The sequence below is a fragment of the Ambystoma mexicanum genome, chromosome 3p (genome assembly GCF_040938575.1).
Source record: "Ambystoma mexicanum isolate Mex_15411 chromosome 3p, UKY_AmexF1_1, whole genome shotgun sequence".
NCBI classification, from domain to species: Eukaryota; Metazoa; Chordata; class Amphibia; order Caudata; family Ambystomatidae; genus Ambystoma; species Ambystoma mexicanum.
In genome coordinates this window covers 863,672,300-863,697,518 of record NC_090925.1, presented here as the reverse complement: position 1 = coordinate 863,697,518, position 25,219 = coordinate 863,672,300, and the positions used below count along the sequence as shown (strand labels likewise).

Sequence of the window (25,219 nt, the reverse complement as noted above, 5' to 3'; positions counted from 1 at the left end):
AAGAGACCGCAAATACTTTTGGATCCCCTCAGCAGAGTCACTCAGTATAACCGGCTAAACCAAAGCAAATGGGCTAAAGTCTTGTATGGGATGAATCACTTCTGGTAGTTAAGTAGAAAAGGCTTTGCCCAATGTTTTAGAAGTCTTTGGAGAAGAGAAGAATCAAATGTAGGGCCAGAAGCTGTTTAGACTTGAGTAGTAGATTATGTTCAAGGATATTTGTACTGCACACTATGTACCATGCTCTATCACCACCAGAGTGGTCCCCTGGCGGTTCTGAAAGGAGCGGTGGGGAGGAGGGGTGTTGGAGTTAGTGGGATGAGCTGGAGAAGTGCAAGAGCAGTGATGTGCTGTTGGCGGCCTCAGCCTGGAATTCTGTTGGCTGGGCGTGGGGTGTTCTTGTTGCAGTGTAGTGAAGTTTGTGCAGATTGTTGTGTTGTAAGTTTGTGGGTGTTTGGTTAGAATTTGCGGTGTATGGAGAGGGTAAAGAAGTTAGTGGGTTGGTTAGTTGGCTTTCCTGTCTTGAAGTGAGGCGATGAATTTACATATTCCTTATCAGGTGGGGTGTGTTGGTGTCTCAGTGGCTGTCCAGCTCGGGCGCTATACGACACTCCCAGTCCCTTTCCAATATGGGAACCATTCATATGCATAACCTTGACCAAGTTGGCCAACCGGCTGCCTACATGGTCCCCGTTTGTATGCGGGGCGGGGCAGGCTTTTGTGCGTCCCTTGCACCCTAGCCCAGAAAGCTTTCCTAATCTAGTAGGAGGGGGGCATCGGTAAGCCCTGGTTTACTCCCTCTGTGCGGCCTGCTCGGCATTCAACATCTAATTCGGTTGCTCATTCATGTTACTGCTCCTACCCCCTTTGGTATGTGGAAAAGCTAACGCTTGCACTTATGTCCAGGGGCAGCGTCTGCCTTCATTCACGACTTTGGTCCATGCCCCTAGCAGTATCCATGGCTTAATTAGTGTGGCAAGTGCTAATGGTCACCCAACTTTATACAGGTATGATCTATAATAGCATTTATCGAGCAGATGATGGTTTGCTGGGAGTTGGCTAGGGACGCTGGATGCCGTCCTTGTGTATGTCGCTTGTCTTATTAGACTGTGCCGTCTCTTGTTGTAGTAAAAGTTTCTTTATTTGGTTCTAGATGTCATTGTCCTAGGTTTGTCATCCCTTTCATTGTTTCTCGTTTGGTGATTTTGGTTTTTCAGTTTGCATCCGATGTTGAAGAACCAGGTTTTTATTAATTTTCTGACTTGTAGGTGGTCTTTAGTGTTATTTATTTTGGGATGCTCCAGGTTTTTGCAGGTACTCTGAGAAGGAGCCCCCAAGTTTTTTTCTTGAGGTATGGTTTTTCTTCCAGGCGGATTTCGTGGCTTGGTCTGAGGAGTCTCGTTGGCTTGTAGAATTAGTTTTTTTCAGGAATTCAGCTGTGTCCGTTGATTGCTCTGTGTTATGCTCATTGTTTTGAAGATGATGCGATGCTTGACTGGGAGCCAGTGCAGTGCTTTTAGGGCTGGGGGCGATGTGGTCTCTTCAGGATAGTTTGAGGGGGTCTGGCTGCTGCTTTTTGGATCTGTTATAGTTTCTTCAGGAGGTATTCTGGTATCCCGAGGGAGGCTGTTTGCATAGTCTATTCTTGACATGATTAGCGCAACGATGTGAGTTTTGTGGGTGAATGAGAGGAAAAATAAAGATTCTTCTTGCCGTGTGAAAGTGGAAGAAGCATTTCTTGATTAGTTTATTTGTGGTTCTAAGGTTAGGGTGTTCATCAGGACGCCAAGATTTTTTTACTACCTTAGATGGAATTGGTGCAGTTCCCATTTCCATTGGCCATGGAACGTGTTATCTTGATTTTTGGATATAATCATGATTTTCAGTCTTTCCTGGGTTGATTTTCAAGTTGTTGTTGGCATTCATACAATTAAGACTTCTTTTAGACACTCAATTAGGGTCGAGTGATCGGCTTGATGGTCTTTGATTTTGTAGATTTGAGTATAGTCTGCGTAGTTGTAGCATGTGATTTTGTATTTTCTGAAGATTATGATTAGTGCAGTTTGGTAGATGAAGTACATTGGTGATAGTGATGACCCTGGTGGTACTCCAGTCGTTGACACGTGGTGTGGATTTGAAGGGCTTTAATCAGATGGTTTCTGTTCTGTCTGCTAGGAAAGATTTAGTCCAGAGTAGTGTCATGTCTGTTATGCCTTCTAGTCTTTTGGTTAGGGTGTCGTGGCTAACTGTCAAAGGCTGCGGAGAGGTCTAGCAGAATCGTGGATGAGGTTGTCAGTCTGCGTTTGTTTTTAGGTCGCACCAGATTGCCAATAGTGCTATTTCTGTTCCTCTTGCGGGTCTGAAGCCGACTTGTGCCTGGTCTAACAGGTGGTATTTTTTTCTAAGTGGTGTTGGGTTAATTTGTAGACGTAGGTTTCCAGGAATTTTGCTGGGTAGGGAATGTTTGACATCAGCCTGTAGTTGGAGAGTTCTTCTACGTTGCCACTTGTTTTTTAAGAGTGGTTTGATATATGCTGATTTTAATGTTTTTGGTATGATTCCTTCTGCTAGTGAGTTTTCTGTAACATTTTGATGCTGTTCCTTGTGCGAGGATTGATTTGTAGATGTCAGACGGGCATGGATCCATGGGTGAACCTGATTTCTTGCTGTTTCACCAGCAAGACGAAAGCCTGTCGATATTTTGGGAAAGTTTTGGAGTTTGTGGTTTGGTTCTGTTAGGTTCATTTTGTTGGATGTTATGGTTGCTCTGTTTTGTATGATTTGTCGGATGTCGTTGATTTTGTTCTTGAAGTGATCTGCCAGGTCGTTGCAAAGTTTCTCAGAGGGGTTTGGGGCGTTGTCGCAGCCTGGTGGGTTTCTTATTTCTTTGAACATTTCTTTGTGAGTTTGTCGCATTGGTGATTGTTGTCATAATGGCTTCTCTTCGCCTTTGTATTTCCTTCTTGTATGCTCAAATTTGTTTCTGGAACAGGTTGTTTCTTCTCTGTTGTATTCTTTCCTCCATTCCAGTAAAAAAAATGTCCTTTTTCATGGTGCTTAGTAGTGGTGTGAACCATTTTGCCATTGCTCTTTCATTAGATGGGGTGAATGGTTTTTCCGGGGCGATCTTTTCGAATTGGATCAGCGATCCATTTGTGTAACGGCTCCACTTTCCCGTCTAGGTCAGCCAGTTCTAGTTCTGTAATTGAGGGTTTGGTTGTCTCCAGTTGTTGGGTCAGGTTGTTTTTTTTTTTTTGATTATTATTTTTTTTTTTAACGGTTTTCCAGTTTCTTTTGTGTTGGATGTGAGTTTGGGGGCCTGGATGTAGAGTGGAGTTGGTAGTCTGATGAAAGGGATGAGATGGTCGCTCCATAGTATTGTATCAGTGGTGCCGTGGTGATTTTATTCCTGGGCGAAGATTTCATCGAGGGTGTGTCCTGCTGAGTGTGTTGCTCCTTTGACCAGCTGTTGTAGTTTCATGGTTGTCAGTTGTCCAGACGGTGAATTTTGGGAGTTGGCGAGACTTGCTTCAAACCAGATGTTGAAATCCCCCAGGATGATTAGATGTTTATGCTTGATGGCTGTTGGTGATGGCTTCTATGAAGTTCTAGACGAAGGTTGCATCATATGACGGGGGTCTGTACACCAGGATGAGATGTTGGTTTTTGGGTTTGCTGATAGACGTATGACCATGGTTTCGCAGTTGATGAGGGGGTCGTCCGTTTTCATTTTTAGGTGTTCTTTGAATGCTATCGCAAAGCCTTCTGGGGACTTGTGCACTGCAATAGAACGGTCACTGCTCTCAACCGGCAATCTTTCCAGCAAGTGGCACCTCGGTGATTCAGCTCCTCGGGACTACCGCAAATGGCAACACTGCGGTTTCTGGCTGTCTAGATGGACTTTACTTGCTTCTGGGCTCCTGCACTCTGAGAGCGCTCAGGCTCGGTCAGTCCTGCTTCCTGGGAATCCAGAGGATCTTCCTGGGGCTCTTGGCAAACCTAAAAAGCAACACACAATCTGGTGGTCCTCTCCCTGGCATTTCAGTTTCCAGCAGCAACTCTGTGGAAATGCAACCAGCTCAGAATGTCCAGGTGGATTACTTTGAAGTTGATTGGTCCCACCAACTCAAGGGGAGAAGTCGTCCTTACAGGGCCTTCCCTGTCAATACGAATTTGGAGTTTCAGCACAGCAGGAGGGCTTCACTGGGCAAACCAACGGTCCAGGAGTTGCAGCAGGTGTCCTCTTAAAGTTCTTCTTTGGTTCCTTCGTCCAGTGGTAGACTCTACCTTCCAAGCCAAAAGCCTATCCTTTTATTCAGTTCTCTCCCATTCATTCCAGCCTAGCTGTCGGTCACCCAGAACGGTGGCATTGTTTGCCGGATAGTCAGCCGGCCAATCACTACAGAGAGTTGCGAAAACAGACCGGGCATTTTGACAAATGGCACCCTTGGGTGCTTTACTGCAGCTGCAAACGCAGCCCACGGTAAAGGCACACCACGGTAGTTAAAATGAAACCACTGCCACCAGCTATTCAGTGAGAAAAGGGTTGCATAAAATGTTACACGAGAAGCTAGACAAAGGGGATAATAGGTAACCCCTCCAGCACCCTATTGTAAGATGGTGTGGGCTGGGTCTAGAAAGTTACAAATGTAAGTCAATTTCACTTTACTGCTCTTGGAAACAGTAGTTTAGCCAAGGGAAGGTTTTTAAACCTTTTGGAAATCTGAAACTTCCCTGTGCCACTACACGGAAGGTGCTGTGTGATGCAGTGTAAAAGATGCCTATGGAGTTTGTCAGACTCCACAACCAAATGAAACAGTTCAAAATCACATTAAAATACAGAGTGGGAAAAAAACGGGTCTTTCTCCAGGTTAAAAAAATAAAGTCCTCAAATTCCAGCAAAGTTGCTGGGGGTCTTTAAGGTGGAGGGAATTTGCACATTTCTGAGAATTCTCAATAACATGAAGGGGGGGGGGAAGAGGAAGCAAGGGAGATGTATCCATGCCCTGATACCCCTCCTGTATTGATAAAATCTACCATGCTGACCATATTCTGCCCCCCCCCCTGAGTAATACCCTCCCCCTGGTGAATATACTTGTAGATGGCCATATTCTATGGGTGGGCAAACCCTATAGATGCTTGAAGCGGACCTTTTCCATGGGTAATCCCTTCCCTGCTGGGTGGGCACTGGCTGTCCTGGTGTGAAGTTTGTTAATACTGCTCCTTTTGGGCTCAGTTTAGGTAAACCTTTCTGTATTAGTTTCACTTAATCTTTCACCACATTCTGTGGAGTCATCTTTGTCCTGCAGTGTTTTTTTTACAAAGTGTACTATGTGCACTTGTTTCTCGGGCCATCCTTTGATCCTATCCCCACCCTAATGCTTTCCATATATCAAGGGAAGTCCCCTAGTCAACTTGGTAATGAGCATGAATATTTGTCCCATCCATGTCATGTTTCTAGTGTCCACATCACTTGTATCTGTTGGATGTATTGTGCGGGGTCTTCGTCTTGTTAAATTGTGCGTTGCAAAATAGCCTGCATGTTCGATGCGCCTGGGTACATTGTCTGCAAGAGCTTCCTGTTGGGTAAGATTATCACATCAATGAGAAATCCTTCTGACCTGTCAACCCCAGAACCTTTTGCTTTGACTAGGTAACTATTTTTCTCCAGCATGGGGTCTGGCATGGATTCACATGCTCATGAATATTCCCCATCGTCAGGCTGGGAATCCTCGGTAAAGAAAAAATCAGTTTCGTTTCTGAAGTCTTTCTCCTAACAACCAATCACTGGTATCTGGGGGTCATACTGCCCCAGCCAATGACTGCCCTCTACCTAAGCCCCTCCTCTGGCAGCCACCTTCAGATTTTTACCACACCTTCAAATGTTGGGAGTCCTCGTGCTATAGCTCTCTAGCTTTTACAGCTTTGATTTCCCCCCCCCAAGAGTTTATTTTTTCCGGTCAATTGAGCCTCAAGTGGCATCGATCGACTAACGGGGACCCGTTTTTCAGAGTGTTTTACACCCCCTCAAGGGTGATTTCTCATCGCTTTCCCTTCTTGGAGGATTCCAGAAAATTCTTGGAGGCCTACCCCGCGTGGACATGGCTGAAGACAAAGGAGACTCAACGCCTCTGTTCAGGATCTGGCCTGGATGTGGACTACAAAACCTTTTCCTGGACGATGGGCACTCTGTGCCTTTACTGCTTACATTCCGACCAAACGCACATGGAGGAGACCTGTGCCTTCTGCAAGGATCTGGTGCCCCGCACCATGAAGGACCGTCGCAAGCGGCTCTCAGAGTGGCTTCAGACGAAGATCCCGGCTGCGGGTGAGCACAGGGCGTCACCCAGCAAGAGGAAATCTGAGTGGTCTTCTAAGACCTTTGAGGGCGCGACGGGGGACCACCATAAGGCAAAGCACCATGGGCGCTGTTGGCATGGGCTCCTCGGCGGCCAGGTTGGGAACGGCATACCCGGTCCCTTCAGCCACGAGCCAATGGGGAAGGCTGACTATCCGGGAAAACTTCTGAAGTCCCTGCCGGAGAAAGCCCAGGGGGAGCGGGGCGTTGACACCCCATCCCTCGAGTGAAGGCCTCAAGCGCGCTAAAGATCGTGAAGGCCCAGGTTCACCAAGCAAAATCTTCCCTTGAAGGAGTGGTGGCGTCCCTAGTGAAGGCCGCAGATGCAGGTTTCGCAGGAGGTGGCCACTAAGATGAGCTTCCCTGCGCCGAGAGAATCTTTTTCTACCCATCGAGAAGACACCAGTGAAGACTATGCCGATCTCCGCTAAACCGTCCCTGCTGGTCGAGCAGAATGGGGTGTGGGGGTTTGTAGTCCAGCAGGGGTCGGACATCTCCTCTGAGGAGCTTGCTGGCCTCAAGGCCGTGCTGGACAAAAGGTTCGCCGAGGCCAGGTCCTATTGTAAGGACCCTGGCAAAGTGGATGTGGAGAGTGGCGAAGATACCAACTAGGAGCAGCAGGGTGGTGAGGATCCAGGACAGTACGCCACTGCTCCTGTTGCAGCCTCAGCAACCACCACCACCAGCGGACGTGTCGGCGGACATCCTACAGACACTGCACACTATGTTCAGATATCCGGACAAGGCTGCCTCTCCCCTAGGGACGAGACAGAACCAGATACAGCGACCTCCTGGTGCCCAGGGCTTAGCCACCCAACAAGATTGGCTCCTTCCACGCCATGATCGTTAGGGCCTTGGAGATGTCTATTGACCCCCGAGGAGAAGGAAGGTTTTCTGTACCAGTCCCAGGAGGAAAACCGTACAGTCTATCCCTCTGTTGGACAACATTTGGGACAAGGGTCTTTCCCTCATGTAGAACCCATCCACGGTTCCGGCGAGGAGAGACTGTTATGAGAGGAAATGCACGTTGCCAGACTCTGCACACGTGTCTCCGATCCCAACTGTCCCCCGACTATAGTCTTGGTGACAGCGCACAGTCCTCCAGATCTTCGGCGACAACACCCACCCCACCCCCCTCCCCTCAGACAGCGAGGGAAAGAAACTGACCGCCATGAGGCGATGAGTGATCTCATCGGCTGCGATGACAATCAAGCGGCCAATGCCTTAGCCATCTTGGCCCGTTATGACAGGGAGCTGTGGTTTGAGATCACTCCCCTCCTGGACTTCCTGCCCGAAGACAAGAGCGGAAGCGCTCAAGATCCTGCAAGAAGGCGAGGTGGTGTTAGACCATTTCTTCAGTGGCCACAGACCTCGCTGACACTGGCTTCTGTCAGATGGGCAATGGCGTTTTACTTCGGTGGGGTTGGTTGAAGGCCACTAGCTTGTGCCACAATGTACAAGTGAGAGTGTTGGACATGCCTTTTGACGGGGACAACCTATTCGGCAAGGCAGTGGACAAGTCTCTTCAGGCCATCGCGGATACCGAGACGGGCCGGGCGTTAGGCACGCTCCAGCAGCGGCGACCGTCCTTTCAGACCTCCGGAGGAAGTCCCAGGGTTACTCAAAAGGTTTTGGCAGGGGCTCGTCCTACCGTCACCTGTCCCGCTCTTTGGCCCAGAATGCCTACAGGGGCTGCAGCAAGTCCGAAGGAGGTTGTTGTCAGCAAGTTCTCCAAGGCGGCACCCCTGTGGCGAAGCAGGACTGAACTGGCCACGTCTGGCCCCTTCCCACGCACCCCAGTGGGAGGCCGGCTGGCGAACTTAGTCAGCGTGTGTAAATCCATCTCCACCGACAGTTGGCTGCTGGATGCACTGGCCCACGGGCACACCTTGGAATTTAAACTGAAGTGCCCGCGCATTCCACCAGTAGCCAGGAAGGAAAACCACGTCCCTCAACTTTTGCTGGAGGCACGGGCCATGTTGAAGGGTGCGATAGAACTCGTCCCAAAAAGGCTCCGGCGTGTACTCCAGGTACTTCCTCGTCAGAAAGAAGACTGGCATTTGGAGACCTATATTAGACCTCCACCACCTCAACAAGTACATCAGGTCCCAGAAGTTCGGATGGTCACCCTGCAGCACGTGCTGGGACAACGAAGAAGGGGATTTCCTGTCCTCACTCGACTTGGAGGATGCACATTTCCACATCCCCATTCACAAAGGGCACCATAATTTTCTGCGCTTCGTGGTCCAAGGGCGGCATTACCAATTAAAGGCCCTTCCCTTCGGATTGAAGTCGGCATTGAGGGTTTTAACCAAGTGTCTGGTGCCAGTGGCGGCGCGGTTACGCCTGCAGGGATCCACATCTACCCCTACCTAGACGATTGGCTCTTTCGAGAGAAGTCAAGGGAGACCGCTGTCGAACACATGCCAGGGACCGTCTGGCTACTTGCAGAACTGGGGTTCTTGATAAATTTTGTGAAGTCCTGGTTGGTGCCATCGCAGGGTGCGCTGTTTCTGGGGTCCTGGCTCAACACTGTGTTGTCTGGCATCCCCTTCGGAAGAGAATAGCGGCCATCCTGGGCAAGGTACAACAGCTGTTCACCCTGAAGATCGCAAGGGTGAGGTCCATCGAGTCCTCTGCATGATGTTGTCATGTATTTACCTTGTGTGCGTGTGCAGATGTGACGGCTGCATGAGTTCCTCAACGCCCATTGGATCCAGGTATCAGGAAGCTTCGAGGACAAGATCGCCCTCGACGACAGTTCCATCGAGCGATTCGGTGGTGGTGTCCGCACATCTGTCGGCGGGTGCGGATTTCCAGACCCCACCCCGCACCACAAGACGGTCACGACAGTCGCATCCTTGGAGGGATGGGGTGAAGTCTCCACGCAAGGGACCTGTGGCTACCGGATAAGTTGCTGCACATCAACGTTCTGGAGCCACGGGCCGTGTTTTGGGCCCTCAAGTCCTTCCTTCATCCCTCAAGGGCAAGGTGGTGCGGATTGATTTTCACGGACACCACCACAATGTTTTACATCCGGAAGCAGGGGGGGCACCAGATCCCCAGCGCTCTCCAAAGAAGCGCAGGACCTATGGCGATGGGCCGTTGCTCAGATGTTCCTCGTCCCATTTCATCTGGCAGGAGTGAAGAACACAGTGGCCGACTCTCTCAGCAGGGAACTGCGCTCGTGCCGCGAGTGGGAGCTTTTGTGGGACCAAGTGAATCTTCTATTCCAACAATGGAACGATACCCAGATCAATTGATTTGCAATGGTGACGAACACCAAGTGCCGGAGGTTCGCCAGCAGGCTTCCCCAGCTGGGGAGCATGGGAGATGCATTCTCCTTCCCCTGGACGGCCTGTTCCTCTATGCGTTTCCCCCGTTGCCGTTGCTTCTGCGACTCCTCAATCAACTCAGACGGTCCCGGAGCAGGATGATCCTCGTCGCACTGGCGTGGCCGAGGCAGATATGGTAGCTGGACCTTCTGGACATGTGAGCGTCCCCTCCAGTCAAACTTCAGGCGGACGCAGATCTTATCGCCAAGGAAGGAGGCCCGGTGCTGCACCACGACCCGGTGTCACTGAACTTGCAGGCCTGGCTCCTGCAGCACTAGAGTTTGGATATGATCACCCGGCGGACTGCAAGGAAGTGCTTGCCAAGGCCAGGGCTTTGTCTACACTGAAATGCTACGGCCATAAGTGGAAGAGGTTCGCTGTCTGGTGCTGTGCACAGAAACTGGACCCTCTACGGATTACCGACCCACAGGTGCTGCTGTATTTACTGTTGCTGGCCCAGGCAGGGTTGGCGCATGCTTTCATCAAGGTTCATCTGGCGGCTATCTCCGCTACACCAGAACTCCGGGGCGGTTGTTATGGTCACACCACTTTGTCAAGGAATTCATTAAAGGACTTTTCCATTCGTTCCCACCGGTGAAGGCTCCGGCCCCAGTGTGGGAGCTCAATGTGGTGCTGACTAGGCTCATGGGTCCTCCGTTGGAGCCTATGCATTCGGCACCGCTGAATATTTTATCGTGGAAAACAGCGTTTCTTGTGGCCATCACCTCCGCACGACAAGTGGCAGATTAAGACTAGGGTGGTGCTGTTGACGCACCACTCCATGCCCAAGATACTGTCAGACTTCCATCTCAACGAGCCCTTGATGTTACCTGTTTTCTTCCTGTCGCCTTCGTTGCCAGCTGAGGACTTTGCACTCGCTGGATGTGGCTAGAGCGCTGAAGTTGGACCGCATAAAGGTTTTTCAGAAGACATCACAGCTGTTTGAACTTTGGCCCTGTGAACCAAGGGAAGGCCCTCTCGAAGGCTTTCATTTCCAGGTGGCTCTCCGGCTGCATCACCCATAGTCACTGGTTGGCAAACCGACCGTTGCCTGGCTGTCCGCGAGCCGACCAGACCAATCGCTGCACGTACGGCGTTCCTGTATGGTGTGCCCCTGCTGGACATCTGCAGGGCTGCTACATGGAGGTCGACGCACACCTTCACGAATTTCTAATGCATCGACCGGGATTCCAGGGAGGGGTCCAGAGTCAGCCAAGCAGTGCTGCACAACCTGTTCGCTTGAAGGTGAGCCTGGTGAGGAGATAAGGGATGCTTAATGTTGAGCCTTGCCACCTCCCATGGTTGTGAATGGGTACTGCATGTATTCTTTATTCATGAGCTTGTGAATCCATGCCAGACCCCATGCTTGTAATACACTCCTGTCCCACTATTGCGACCACTATGTAACCTGGTCAACTGCACTTATTTCTACTGTCTTGTATATTTCCGAAATGCATGTAACTTGTTGTAACCCCCTTAAGTCTCTGGCGCCCAGTTACCTCGGGGTTTGGCATGCGGTATAAATGAAGAAACTAAACTAAGGAACAAGTTACTTATCTGTAACTGTTGTACCCTTACGTCCCCTCCCCTTTCCTCCATACTGTATGGGCATCCCTTCCAAGGGATGGGAGACAGAACCTTTTTCACCAGAGAAAACCTTCCCCTTTAAATTTAGAGGCGCGCTGGGGTGCAGCCTAGGGAGCATGGGCTGCCCTGGCTCCGCCCTCTGGCTCCACACCTCAGTTGCCTTTTCTGTGTTGATGGGAACTAACCGAATTCACCAGCACTCCTGGGTTTGGCTTCAGCCATGTAATTCCACGCACGGATAATTCTTCCAATGCTTGTTAATCTGCTTAGAATAGCATGCTGTGCATATGGTCCGACATCCAGTGGTAACCGCAGAGTATTGTCTTTCGGGGACGTCGGCATAGGCATGTCTAACACTATTCTTATCGTGATAAGTAGTGTACCCAAAATCCCTCATGTGCCGAGGGCCCTCCGTTTTTTTTTTTGGCCCAGATAACTGGTCGCCCTATCGCAGAGCTCTTACATAAGGCATTGTTTATCTTTATACCGACTATCGGTTAATCCCCCATAAGTCACTTTGGCGATTAAGAACTTTGACTGCGGGGAGTTTCTATGGCAGTGGATTTCAGCACCTAAGATCAGGCGGCTGAGGCCTCCACGTGGCCGGGCCCTTTGGCCGGCCTACACAGTAGGGAGAGTGGGGTCGGGTGGCCATATCTTTTGGTCTGTCTTCTTTCCCCGCTAGGTCTGGTCACATTTGTTTATACCTTTTGCTATGGAAAGGACTCCATTTAGGTTCTGCCCTAAGTATAGGGTCAGATACCCATGGAAAGACTAGCACAGAACATGTAATTCTGGTCTTCCCTTGGATCACAACGAGAAGCGGTGTGCAGCTTGTAAGCTCCTTCGGCTGAAGACCCTTAAGGAGCGCAGTGTAAAGCTGTGGGCTGCGTACGGTATGTCGCGGGCTGAACCCTTTTCCCCACCACCACACCCGCCGAAAGTGACAGGGGCACCTCTGATGACCAAACAGCTGTATCGAATGTCATAGACCTTGAGGCGGACACTGCTAGGTCTGCCACTCCCGCTTCAGGGACAACACCCGGCGACTGGGGCGTACAAAAACCACATCACACTAAGCACACAACCCCACCACCGATTTCGACTGTTCTGTCAAAAAAGGTGAAAGCGCCAACAGGGCTGTCAAATTTCAGCAGATTCCTCTGATCGGGTAGATCAGCAGCCTTCCCCTCACCTGCAGCAGCGCCTTGCGACTGGGCACTCCAAAAACAAGGGCGCTACCCCTAAATCGGGTTTACACTTCGAAGCGCAGGCATTTGACGTGCCGTTCCCTAAAGGTCCGGTAGGCCCAAAACCTACTACTAGGCCTCCAGGCGAAAAATCTAACGATAGACCTTCGAACCCATTAACTCACGCCAATTCGGCAGAGATTGAAGACCGTATCGTGAGAATTATTTCGGCAGTTGGGCTGGTACCTACTCCGGCGAAATGCATGGGTTAGGCCGTGGACATGTCTAAAGACACGCTATGGTGCCACGATACTCGCTAAACCTATGAGGACAGTCAAGAGCCTCTGTCCAACACCTTTGGAGACATAGTTGGACACCAAAGGGCGGAAGATGACGTTTTTACACCTTTAGGCCCTTCTGGGTCCTCTAAGTGTACAAGGGAGACATTTGAAGGGTGCATGGATCGGCTTGAAGGGATTCTCGCTTTCTGAGCATCCTTCCTCCGATTTAAATGAATATCTCCACGATCAGCTTAATGTTTCCAAGAAGATCCTGACTCTCAGCCCTCGGTCTCTGTCCACCACGATGGACACTTATCAGGACATCTACAGCCAAGACCCTTCCTGCAGGACTATACTGAGGACCAGGCGGATGCAATGGACAACTGGGAGGAAACCCAGCAAGTGGAAACGGAGCCATGGACGCTCCCCACGCAAGATCAGGACACTGTTCTATGCCTGGATTCTCTTCCATTCTCCCCAGCACGTCAGGCCTCGCCTGTAAGCTACCAAATGGCCTTCAATGCCATTTTACGGAAGGCAGCAGATAACTTTAAGATCACTACTCAGGAGGCGGTGCCCAAGCAAGACTGTGGAGGACATTCTCAAGGAGAAACCCCCCTCGAGCCAAGCCATTCCCCTCCTATCTTCTGTTAAAAGAAGATTGGCCCCCTCCCTGGTGATGCCAGCTCAGATCCAGGCAGTGAACCCAAGAGTGGAAAAGCTATTTCGGCCCAGATCATTATATGAAAGGCCACGCCACTGCCGACTCCTTGGTAGTGACTACCACCTGGAAACGGGAAGGCGTACCCCTTGCTACAGGGAGGCATCTCCAGATAAGGAATCCAAAAGGTTGTAGGCCCTAGGGAAGCGTGTTCCCTCGGCAGCTGCATACACCACACACATAGCAAATAACACGCTGCTGGGGAGTTATGCAGACACACAAAGGAACCTGGTACAGGAAGGTCTCCAGGAGGTTCCTGAGCCTGTTAGGTCCAGGCTTCTCACCATCGTGGCCGAAGGCAGACAGGCAGGTAAAGCAGAATATAATCAACACCACGCTGGACACTGCTGAGACAGCAGGCAGGTCTCTGGCCCAATGCACTTTACTCAAGCGGCATGCTTGGCTTCGCAACTCAGGGGTTCAAGCCTGAAACACAGGCCGCTCTTATCAACAAACCCATAGAAGAGACCAATCTCTTCGGGAAAGTGGTCGACGATGCCCTGGAGACGGCCAAGAAAGAGCATGAGACTTTTAAGTCCTTGCAACAGAACTCAAACGTTACCCCCAAAGGGGAGGTGGTTCTCGTCTGTCCTTTCGAGGGCAGTCCTGACCAAGTCAGAACTACAGCACGGGAAACTAACTCTGGACAAACATCAGGAAGCCCTCGCCTACTACCCAGCAAGGGGTCAGCGACGTGGCAGAGGTGGACCCCAATCCCAGAGGAGCCGCAGCCTCTGGTCAGAAATTAACATCAGATCCAGGTCCCCTACCATGTCGACCTGGTCGGAGTTGCGTTTAACTTCAGACCAGTGGTTATAAAGAGTCACCCACGGGTACTGCATGGAATTCGCCCGACCACCACAGTTCAGACCACCACGCTCACGGCACCTCTCACCGGACCATCTGCAGATTATGAATCAAGAGGTGGAATTGCTGTTGGGAAAGGACACCATAGAAGCTGTCCCTATTCAGGTAAACAAGGGTATTTATTCAGTGTACTTCCTTGTGCCCAAAAAGGACTTCACCATGCGCCCTGTTCTAGACCTGCGCTTAGCGAACACATTTAAAAAACCTCAGTGGGTTGATCCCACTGTTGTAAACCCCTTAGGGTGTCTTCTGTCCTTGGACCCTAACTAACTTTAAAGTGAAAAACGTACTTGTTGAACAGTCTTCCACAGGAACTCTGCAACAGAACCGCATCTCACCCCGCCTACAGCTGGCATCTAGACCACTAGGGTCTCTTCTGCCTCCGTGAACTCATGTAATAGACTAGGGAAGGACTGGATAAGTGAAGGATTCTGTCTTTCAGTACGAGTGTTTAAAAGTACTTACTTGTGAAAGTTGGTAACTGCAACTGAGTGAAAAAGTATATAGGTTTTACTTGCCTTGCGTTAGCTGTGTGCCATCCTAAAATGTTGTTGCATCCACTCTGTGTTCCACTGATTTGAGAAACTAATAGTATATTACAAACCTGCCTAGAATAGCTGTGTACCATTCTTGAAGTATTCTTTTGGAATAGCTGACAATGGCCTGCCTGCTGCATCCTAAATTAGTGTAAAGGGTTCTTGCTCATCTTAGACTGTTTCCCGCTGAGCTGAAAAGTAACAGTAGTTGTATATTGCACCAAAAGGTCTTACTCACCAAGTAGAATAGTTTTATCATAAATGTAGTTCAGCATTGGATCTTTCATGGATTAACATGCTATGAATATTCCCTGTCAGGCTGGGAAACCTCGGTCACTTTAACTTAGTGTTTTCCTATGGAAAACTTCGCCACTTCAGTGTCCTATCAACATCCTTTTTTGGGTGCTTTAGGCCCCACCAATCGGACGTATGGTATAAATATCCCTGCCCCTTCATATTTTAACCATCTCCAAACTGTGGGATCACCTTGTGTTCGGGTTTTTGCACATGCATTTTGGTAATCGAGAGGCATCGGGGCCTCAAGTCTTTCGGCCTTGTGCTACCTGTGGCTTGAAGGTGTAAGAGGGCGACGGCCATATGTATTTCCTCTACTGCCTTTACCCCATCACTCTGCACACCCCTGCGAGATTTGGAAGTGGTTCTCGCAGAAGACTGAAGGACCGCAATCGGCGGCTTATATGTTGGCTCAATGAGGGCACGTACCCAGCTTCAGAGGTGGGTTCGGTCCGGAGTCTGTCTTTGGAGTGGGCGGTGAAGTCCGCGGAACATCGCCGTGCTGCGTTGGCCAAGCCCCCGGCGAAGAAACATCGTCCTGCTTTGCCAGCTTCTGAGGTGGGGGAAGTCTTCATCGAGCAAGCCGCAGTCGAAGGGTGCGAGTACTTCTTCGTCCAAGCATGGTCGGTCGGACCATTTCCAGGGGTCTGGTGGTAGGCCCGAGAAGTTGACGGCGCAGGAGAAAGGCTTGGCCAAGTCGAAGGAATCTTCTTCAAAGCGCTTGTCGTCCCGCAACCATCACAGGTCGTCATACAGCCGGGAGTCTTCTAAACACGGTCCAGTTTGTCCATGAAAGCCGGGTCTCCGGTGAAGTAGTTATCTAGGGAAGTTGCTCCGACAACCTCGTCGACTATGGCTCAGTCTTTGCTGGTTGGGTTTCAGTCTACGATGCCGTCGACGGTGGCGCCGGCCACGACAGTGATTGACAGTGGACTGATGCTGTTATCGCCCACGCGAGTGCACACAGAAGGGTTGTTGTCGACGAGCAGGGCGTGGCAGGACGCCTTTGATCTTCCGGACAACATTCTGCACCAGGATCCGGCGACTTTCGGTTTCATCGGAGCTTGAAGATGACTAGGATCAGGTGCTGGGCCTGTCTGCTTTGGGGCTACAAAGTGTGGGGCAGTCCCAGTCAAGTGGACTGGGAGCTGGGCGGGCCAGCTATCGGCTGGTTAATCCGCAGTCTCTTTTGTCATTACGTCCTGTTCACGCTTCAGTCGTTGGGGCAGCTGGCTGCGAGTTTGCCTCTGAATGTGAATCCGGCGGTGCCCGTGGTCAAAGTACCGGGTGTAATGCAGAGGAGTCTCCTCCGGGTGCCGTTGCCAGTGGGGGTCGGCCGTCCGCAGTCGCATCCAGAAGAAGGCAAGCTGCCTGAGTCGAGTGTTCCGCTGGACACTTTGTTTACTGTTTTGTCTTCGCCGACGAGGGACGATGCGTGGGACACGAACGTAGAGGTGGAACCACCCCGAGTCCGGCGCAACACTCTCCACCAGATGTTGAGGGATTCCATGTCTAAGGCGTGTGTGGAGTTTAGTCTGGCTCCAGAAGAGAAGGTGGAAGGACTGCTTCCTATTTGATCATATGGGCAAGAGGAGGAAGGCTGTCTACTCCGTGCCTATTCTTGATCATGTGTGGCAGGAGGGCCTGCACACGATGCACCCTCCGTTTTCGGAGCCGGCTGTCAAAGGTTGTCTTGTAAAGTTCAAGGCTCCGGAGCCTACACCAAAATGCTTGATGTCACAGCCCACGCCCAAGCCTGTGGTGTCAGCGGCGGCCAGCAGGAAGGCCAGGAGTCAACACAAGTGCGTGATGCCCCAGACAGTGAGGCCAGGAGGCAGGATGCCTTTGGGGAAGGTTTTGTCGGTTGGGATGACGACAGTCGAGGTGTTGCATTCCCTGGCTATCATGGCTCGATATGACTGCGAAATGTGGCATCGGCTGGCACCAATTCTGGAACATCTGCCGGAGCAGCACTACAAGGACACCATGCTGTTGGTGTGATGGTACCTAGGCGTATAACCACAGCATAAATGTTGCTTTGGACCTGGCAGCCAGGACTTAAATTTACAATGGGGTGGTACTGCAAAGCCAGGCCTGGTTATGGACATGCCCTGTGAAGGGGCGCACTTGTTTGGTGAAAAAAATTGATGCCCTGGAAGGGATGAAGGTTGACAGGATCCTTAGAGTGGGTGTTCTTGTCTCTCCTCTCACCAGTTTCCAGGTGCTTCAGGTAATGCCAGGTTCGCTTCCTTCAGGGACTGTGGGTACAGTCGATCCAGTTGCCCCTCGCAAGTATATCGACGGTCGGCCCAGTCAGTGCAGAAAAATTGTGATTTCCAGGCTTGGTGAAAAAGGGGTTTGCAGTCCTTCATCTAAAGTGAGGCCAGCTAAACCACGACAATGAATGCCTTATGGGCAATCCGCTAGCGGCCAGGGTGGCTATGCACGTGGACAAGTGGAGCAAAATAACATCGGATCGTTGGGTGTTGGACACAGTGCTTCTAGGCCACTCGGAGTTAGTGTCCCCGCTTCATAGCCCACCGGTGTATGTCTTACAGCCGCATCGTCACATCCTGCGGCAGGAGGTGTTTCTCATGCTGGAGAAAGGGGCTATAGAACTGGTGCCGGTGGCCGAGCGGGTCCAAAGTGTTTATTCCTGTTACTTTGTGATGAAGAAGCCCAATGGCAAGTGGAGGCCCATGCTGGATCTTCAGGCGTTGAACAACACTCTGCAACGTCTGAAGTTCAAGATACTCACTCTTCAGGAGGTCATCCGGTCGGTGCAGCCAGATGAATTTCTGGGATCGTTGGATCTACAGGCCGCATATTTTCATATTGCGGTACCATCGCCGCATGGCAAGTTTCTGCGGTTTGTAGTCGCCGACGAACCCTACCAGTTCTGGGTCCTCCCGTTTGGCTTTGTCGTCTCCCAGGACGTTCACGGAGTATTTGGCACCAGTGGCAGCGTTCCTGCGACGGGAAGGTCATGTATACCCCTACCTGGACGATTGGTTGGTGAGGAGTTTGTCTCCGGAGAAGGCGAAAGTCTCGTGGCAACCATGCAGTTTTTGCAACGACTGGGATTCGCCATTTTTTTGACGCCGTCCAAGGAATTCGGACCTGGCACAATCTGGTGAAGCCCTGCAGAAAGCATGTCAAGAAGTTGCTGCTGAGAGCAGGCGAGTGGAAGGAGAGCACAGCGGTGTTGGTCTGACGTTAGATGTTGCTGTTGGGGGCCATGGCTTTGTGTATCCTGCTTCTGCCAAATTGTCTCGTCATGAAGCCGATGCAAGAGTTCCTGGTGGACTGATGGGAGCAGAGTTGCAGGTCGTGGTCGGTCAAGTTGGTGGTCAGCCGAAGTCTGGTGGACGTTCTTTGCTGGTGGACATGCACGGCCAATCTGGTGCAGGGCATGCCGTTACTGGTGCTGGAGTTCCAGTTTAGTATTGTGGCAGATGCCTCTCGACAGGATGGGGGGTGCATCTCGACGATCCACTGGTGCAGGGTCTGTGGTCTCAGGAGGAATCTGTTACACATCAATGTGCTCGAATTGAGAGCGGTGCACTGGGCCCTCAAGTCATTTCTGCCGCGCATACGCAGATCGGTGGTGAGGGTGTTGACGGACAATACCACCACAATGTATCTATGTAAACAGGGGGCACACATTCCAGGGTCCAGTCAAAGGAAGCGCAGGACATGTGGCATTGGGCTCTGGCTCATATCAGCATTGTGGCCGATCTGCCGGGGGTGTTGAATGTTCAGGCGGACGCACTCAGTAGGGATGTCAGCCAGCTGCATGAGTGGAGGCTGAACGAGAAGCAGGTGTCCATGATCCGGCGATGGAGGCATCCTCCGTTGGGTCTTTTTGTAACAGTAAAAAAGCAGTGTCAGTTCGCCAGCAGGGGGGCTCAGCCAGAATCTCTGGGGGATGCCTTTTCGTTCCCATGGATGGGCAGGTTCGCGTATGCATTTCCCCCCGTTTCCGCTCATTCGGCAGACCCTCCAGTGCCGGGCATAATTCCTGAATGACAGGCCCTGTCAAACCGGCTCTGAGAGAAATTGACAAGGAACTTTACTTTTACTCGCACAGGAACACGCGTTTATTTCTTTCCAAAAGTATCCAAAGCTCAGCAGTTCATAGTCTAACTCTCTGAGCCTGGTCTGTTTCAATATATCTGTGCTTGAGACAAAACTCCTGATTTCAAGAAAATGACTTTGACTGCAAAGACAGTGTGGGAATCTGATGGAGCTGCCAAACTGAAATTAAAGAAAGAAATGCTAGCTTTTCACCACACATGTAACAATTGGCCTTTTGCAAACTAAAGGAAAAAATGGCCCGCTTAAAAAGGAAATTGGTGAATGAAAGCTTGCCTTATTTAGAAATGTGAAGGGGTTGTGTGTTGGTTATATGACACACATAGGCTATTTTATTTTACAGGTTTGTTTTAATTCAGGACACAAAATAAGAGTTTAAACACATGGACTGATTTGGAAGCTCTCAAAAAAGTTATTCCAGATGGCAGAGCCTGAAATTTCCCCCTAAGGAAGAGAGCCACACCAGAAACTCAGCAGATACTAACACCTAAATTATGATTTCTAGGTTGGAAAGAATCTGGTCTAGGCCAACCCACGGACAATGCAACTCCCAGGGCAAGGACGTTTGAAGGGGCAATAAACCTTCAATTAAGTTGAGAAACCCCCACCTTGCTTTGAAGGAAATGACAGTTGGTAGTAGTTGAAGGAAGGATAAAATCCAGTGACAAAACTGCCATTTGTTTCCAAAGACTATTTCATAAATAAACTTTAAATTTAATCTCTGCAGCAACACTTTGTAAAAATGTAAAATTTTCGCAGTGTAAAAGTGAATTTTTGGGCTATAGTTTAAGATGGGTAGAATTAATTGACACCTTGGGGACAGAAAGGGCGATGTTTTGCGGATTCCAAGAAAAGTACACATGTTGCAAATGCAAATATTTGTACATGCATCCCTTATGGTGATCCACACCCATGTATCAAGTTATAGAATTTTGAGTTATATAAATCCCATTCAAAAGCGCAAAACGGTGGAAGGGCGAAACAAGGTCTCGGACTGGAGGATTTGACGGAAATGTGCTGCACAAAATCTGTAACCTGTGTAATTTAAGAGCTTGCAATTGTATAAATGTATGTTTGTGGCAAAATCTGGGAGGTTTTTGGACATTGTAAAACTCACACCATGAATCTGACATTTTCCTGAAATCCAACCAGCTGAGATCGAGGCGGAGACGATCACCCTTGTCCAATCCCGTTGTTGGGCACCCTGCCGTGTAATGACCGGAACCGTTGACAATCCAAAACTAAAGTGGACTGAGTATCAATTGCCAGCCCATCTAAACCCATAGCCGATCTTGTCTTTGTCCTTAAGCCACTCTAAGTCATCCTATCCTTGCCTGATAACTTGTAAAACTGTCAATCATCCTTGCAACCCGGCTCTTGATTTCTAGTGCTAGCGCCATCTCTTTAGTAATTGTCTTTTGTAAATCCTCAGCCTTTAATCCTATTTCGAGTGATTGGACTGCTTCCGCCAGGGTTGCACCCTGGGGTGATAGGGTTCAACTCGCAAATCAACCCTAGAGATTAGTGTCCCTCCTTGGTGGCCTAGCCTGAATACTCTAGTTTAGAGTGAAACTGTTCTTGTCACTAACTGTTCTTGTCACAACAGATTTCCTTTCCTTTTTCATCACTCCATTTTACTCAAAGCGCACCTTTCTAGATCTCGCATAACTTACACTGATTTGGAGTGCGCTTTTTTTGATTGGGTATTTCACCCGTTTAATAAACTTTTAGGCAGGAATAAAAAAAATGCAACTTTCACACGTCATTTTGCTGCAATCTGTGTTAAACCTTCCACTCATTTTTGAACTGTATGCTCTTGGTTATCCATTCTTTGTGATTGTTAGTATATTTGCATTGTTGCTTTAGTGAGGAATTTTATTTGCTTCAAGATTTTTCACACATTCATGATTTATTTGTCCACTAGCTGTCCCCAGCCACACGTTGCTGTGGCTCAGTCCGGCTAAATGGAAAAGAGCGCACATTAGTAATGTGTTTAATTTCACAATGCTTGTAGGTAGTTAATGGCTCTGGCAGTTCTCAAAGTTGAGGCAGTTTTCCTGGCGGTGCAACGCATTACTTTGGTTTCTCCATCAAATTTCAGAGCCTTCCAATAAGGACACGCTTCAGTCATGGTGCCGATGAGAACATGTCGGCTCAAACTATAATCGTAAACTGGGTTGTACCGGAATGCAAGGAGATTGTAATTGCGTGATTGAGCCTGGAGTTGTGTTTGACACTGATCTGCTCAGCCACTCTCTGCCTGTCACGTTCGACGCAGATCTGAAACTGCAGAACACGATCACTGTGTTCGCAACCGTGCATCCTAAAGTCTGGCTGCACGTTGCTCTGCTGCTTCCTCGGCACGTATTTGAGCCAGCGTGTGTTGCTTTTATGTCCAACAGATGGTGCTGTTTTTCAGATTTTATTTTTTACCTGTCACAGGTGACATCCATGTATAGTAGGTATATAAAAAACATGCACCTATTCGAATGCAACGTTGTCAAAATTTCAAAGCAATCTGAAGAACATTCGGAGATTTGAGGTTTTGAACAAACATTTACATATTTATATAGATTGCCGAGCCATTTTATCACATTGCCAGGGGTTTAAAATCCGTTTTTATCTTATTTGGGAAGGTCAGATTTGTATTACAATTCTTGCCCATTGTTCCCGATTACCTACTGGGTCTTTCCCTTCAGAATTCAAATATTTCGGGGTTGAGGGAACTTATAACTTGGGTGATATTTTTCCTAAATCAAAGTGCTCCTATTCCGCTGTGCTATGTATCTGTTTCACTAGAAGGTTAAATCCAGTGCATTGTTCATTCTCATTGTAATTATCACCGCATTGGTGATTTCTGCCCCATATTAAGTGATTTCTTTTGAATTAAAAAAAAATATATATACACCAGGGTGGTTGGTAATATATATATTCATTCCAGCCTGGTTCATGGTCCATTGTGACCCGGGGTATTGAAAAGGCAGTGTGATGGGAGTGGTGTACCATCTCAATATTGAATCAATATAAAGATGAGCATTTCGGTCGTGTGCTGCATACTAGGCTGAGACCAAGGTGTGTCGCCTGATTTAATCCTTAAAGAATGGGTGTCCCCTACTTCGCGACAGAAGGGAGAAATTGGACAATGTTAGAAATTCTAAGAAAGCCTGATTGAATCCTTAACATTTACCTGTGCTGTACTTAAGTGGTTGTGTTGTAGAACGGAATGAAAGCAATTAGGAATTCACATTTTGCTGGTCAGTGGCATACCTACTCTCCTGCTTGGCAGCTTCAGCCTGCACTGGTTTCTATTGCAATGGGCTCATTGTGCTGATTAGAAGGAACTAAATTTGAATCCTGTACTTTATTTCATAACTTTGTACTCCTTGTAAATAAAGGCAAACACTTGATGCCTATACAGAACTGGTTAACACTATCATTCAGAGCATAAACGTTATTCTGTGCTCAAGCTGAAACATTGCCATTTCAGGATTGGCTCTTGCAGCAGGTTTCCTCGGGGCAATAATCTAGTATATAACCATACACAGTAAATCTGCAATTATGCTGAATTGTTGTGCACCTTATGTAGGAAACTCCTAGCAGTGCAGCATTAGTTGGAGTTTAGTCGACAAATGGGGTTTCCTAGGGCTGTGGTACTTCATGGTTTACTGGTCCTAACATTTTATTCTTGACTGTAGGTAATTTGTATTATGGGAGAGCGATTTTGATTACCTTAGTTGATAAATGGAAGGTTGATGTCCCATATGTATAAGAGCTTGAAAGGATTGTAGGTCGTCCAGTTGTGTATCCTAAGGCATCCCGTAACCCCTCAAGGTGACCCACCCTGCCCCATTGTCCTCCCGTTTCATGATGCAGTGATCCAATTTGTTATCTCAAGGTGAGGGCTGGCAAGGTGACTGCAATGGGTGCAGAAAGCAGCAGAGAAAGGGGTGCCTGCAAAGCTGTGATTTAACAAATGGCTCACTAGTTTTTCGACAGCAGAAATAAATTCTCCAGGTCCATGATGGGTACAGGCATCCTAGGAGACTGAGCGTAGGGGAATGTAGCAGTGAAGTGTACGGTGAGTAATTTGTACAGATTAAGATTATAATGAAGTCTCATGATGAATACTTCAATTGCACTAAACTTTCCTTTTGGTGGAGTTGTCAACGCTGTGGATTTAATTTGCTAGATGCTCAACTGTCCAAGGTTGGTTTACAGATGGATGAAATTAATGCCTTTTATGATTGTTTATATGCACGTTAAAATGCCTTTCTTTTTCTCTTGGCAGGTCAACCTTCTGAGTAACCTATGATGACTGCTTGAGCTACACCTGTAAATACATTTGTAAATACATGTGCGTTTTGACATTCTGTACAGTTTCTGCATTTTTTCCTATGACTTTTGTCCAGCACAAGTCTGCTTTCTTCCTCTGGATGACGAGAATCACTGATTTCCTACTGTTTTGTACTAAAGTGGACATAGCATGTGTTAAGTGTCCATGTCCTATAGAAAGCCTGATCAGTTTACTGCGGGCTCTGCCTTTTTGAAAGGTAGTTATTAGCAGTATCTAGATTTGTTAGCAGTGTGACATTTAACAGATGTGGTTGACGATGGGGATATGTGGCATCTGATCCTGGTGCACCTTGACTCAATCTTCCACCATGGCATTACTTTCAGTAACGTTTGTGGAAAGTTATGGTTTCTCGCCTCATCGCCATGTACGCTTTGTTGATTTGTGCACATATGTAAATGCTTTTTTATGGTTTTACCAGAGTTTTAAGTTGAAGGATACATTTTTTAGTTTTTCTGAATCTGTATGCTTAAAGCAAATATCTTAAAACTAAGTTAAATTGTTAGTGAAGTGGTTGTCCGTGTTGGATTATTCACCAGTGTATATACTGTGGGGTGGGAGGGTTCGCAGATAATTTATCACAGCATCAGACTCCTTAGGCCAAACAAACATTTGGCATCTATGAATACCATACAATTGGGGCTACTGGGAATTATGACCCATATCTGATTTGCCCGCTGGACATCTTTTGATGAATGTGCGGCCTTGCATACGATTGTAGCTCTGGTGAATGAGCCTCCAATTCCTTTTAAATTTAGTTTTAAATGACCTTTTATGTCTTAAACATTTTATTTTGGAATCATTTGCCTGTTGGTTCTGTCAACCAGAATCCAATGTTCTAATGGGAATTTTGCGGAGCAGTTGCAGTTTGCTCCTTTCTATAGGCTATATCAGAAGTTGGAGTCCGGTCTGTGGTCAGTGTGTGCTGAGATGGACTCTGCTCATAATGCAATTGTTGCATATGGTAGTGTATTAGTCCTTTAAGAGGCCGCAGTTAATGGACACCTTTGCAAGTGCATCAGAATTTCCTACAGCAGCAGATAAACCTCCCATTACAAGATGTTTTCCTTCCACCAATATGCTTTAACAGTTGGAAATTTCATTAATTGTAACTTAAGGTTTGGATTAATGACTTTATCCAGTGACTTTGGTCTGCATTTGCTGTGAAATAAAGGCCTTCTGTTTTTAAAACTTTGTTTGATTTATTTTATTTTCTGTGTATTTTGCTCCCTTGAGTGTTTAATGCTTGACCCTTATGTGCTGATATTATTCCTCCTCCCCACTATCTGTACCCTAGCACATGCATACTCGTATATCCAGTGCCCTTGCCTCGATCCTTGTGGCTGACCCCCTCCCCCCCCCCCCAACATGGGGACACTACTGGAATCTTTGGCAGCTAAAAATTGAGCTGCCCCTTTAAATTTAGAGTAGCGCGCTGTCTCTAATGCCCTGCGGGGGCCCCGCCCTCCAGCCCCTCTGCCTTTTTCCACACAAACGGTGTCAGACCTGGCAGGGGCTAGGGGGGGGGCCTACCAGGCTGTCATCGAAGGAGTGATGAAGTTAATCCTCTTCACCCCAAGGGGTAAGGGATTGTCTAGTGCCAC

At 48.6% G+C, this 25,219-nt stretch overlaps 1 protein-coding gene across 1 annotated transcript in view; it reads left to right on the top strand.

Annotated features, from left to right (window-relative positions):
• The window catches only part of KIF22 (kinesin family member 22), a 315,116-nt gene extending 290,310 nt beyond the window's left edge, over positions 1 to 24,806 (top strand). Inside the window, exon 14 of the mRNA XM_069652023.1 lies at positions 23,553 to 24,806. Within this exon, the coding sequence (XP_069508124.1) occupies positions 23,553 to 23,576 (24 nt within the window). The 3' untranslated portion in view covers positions 23,577 to 24,806. The remainder of the gene's footprint in view (positions 1 to 23,552) is intronic.
• The last annotated feature ends 413 nt before the right edge of the window (positions 24,807 to 25,219 follow it).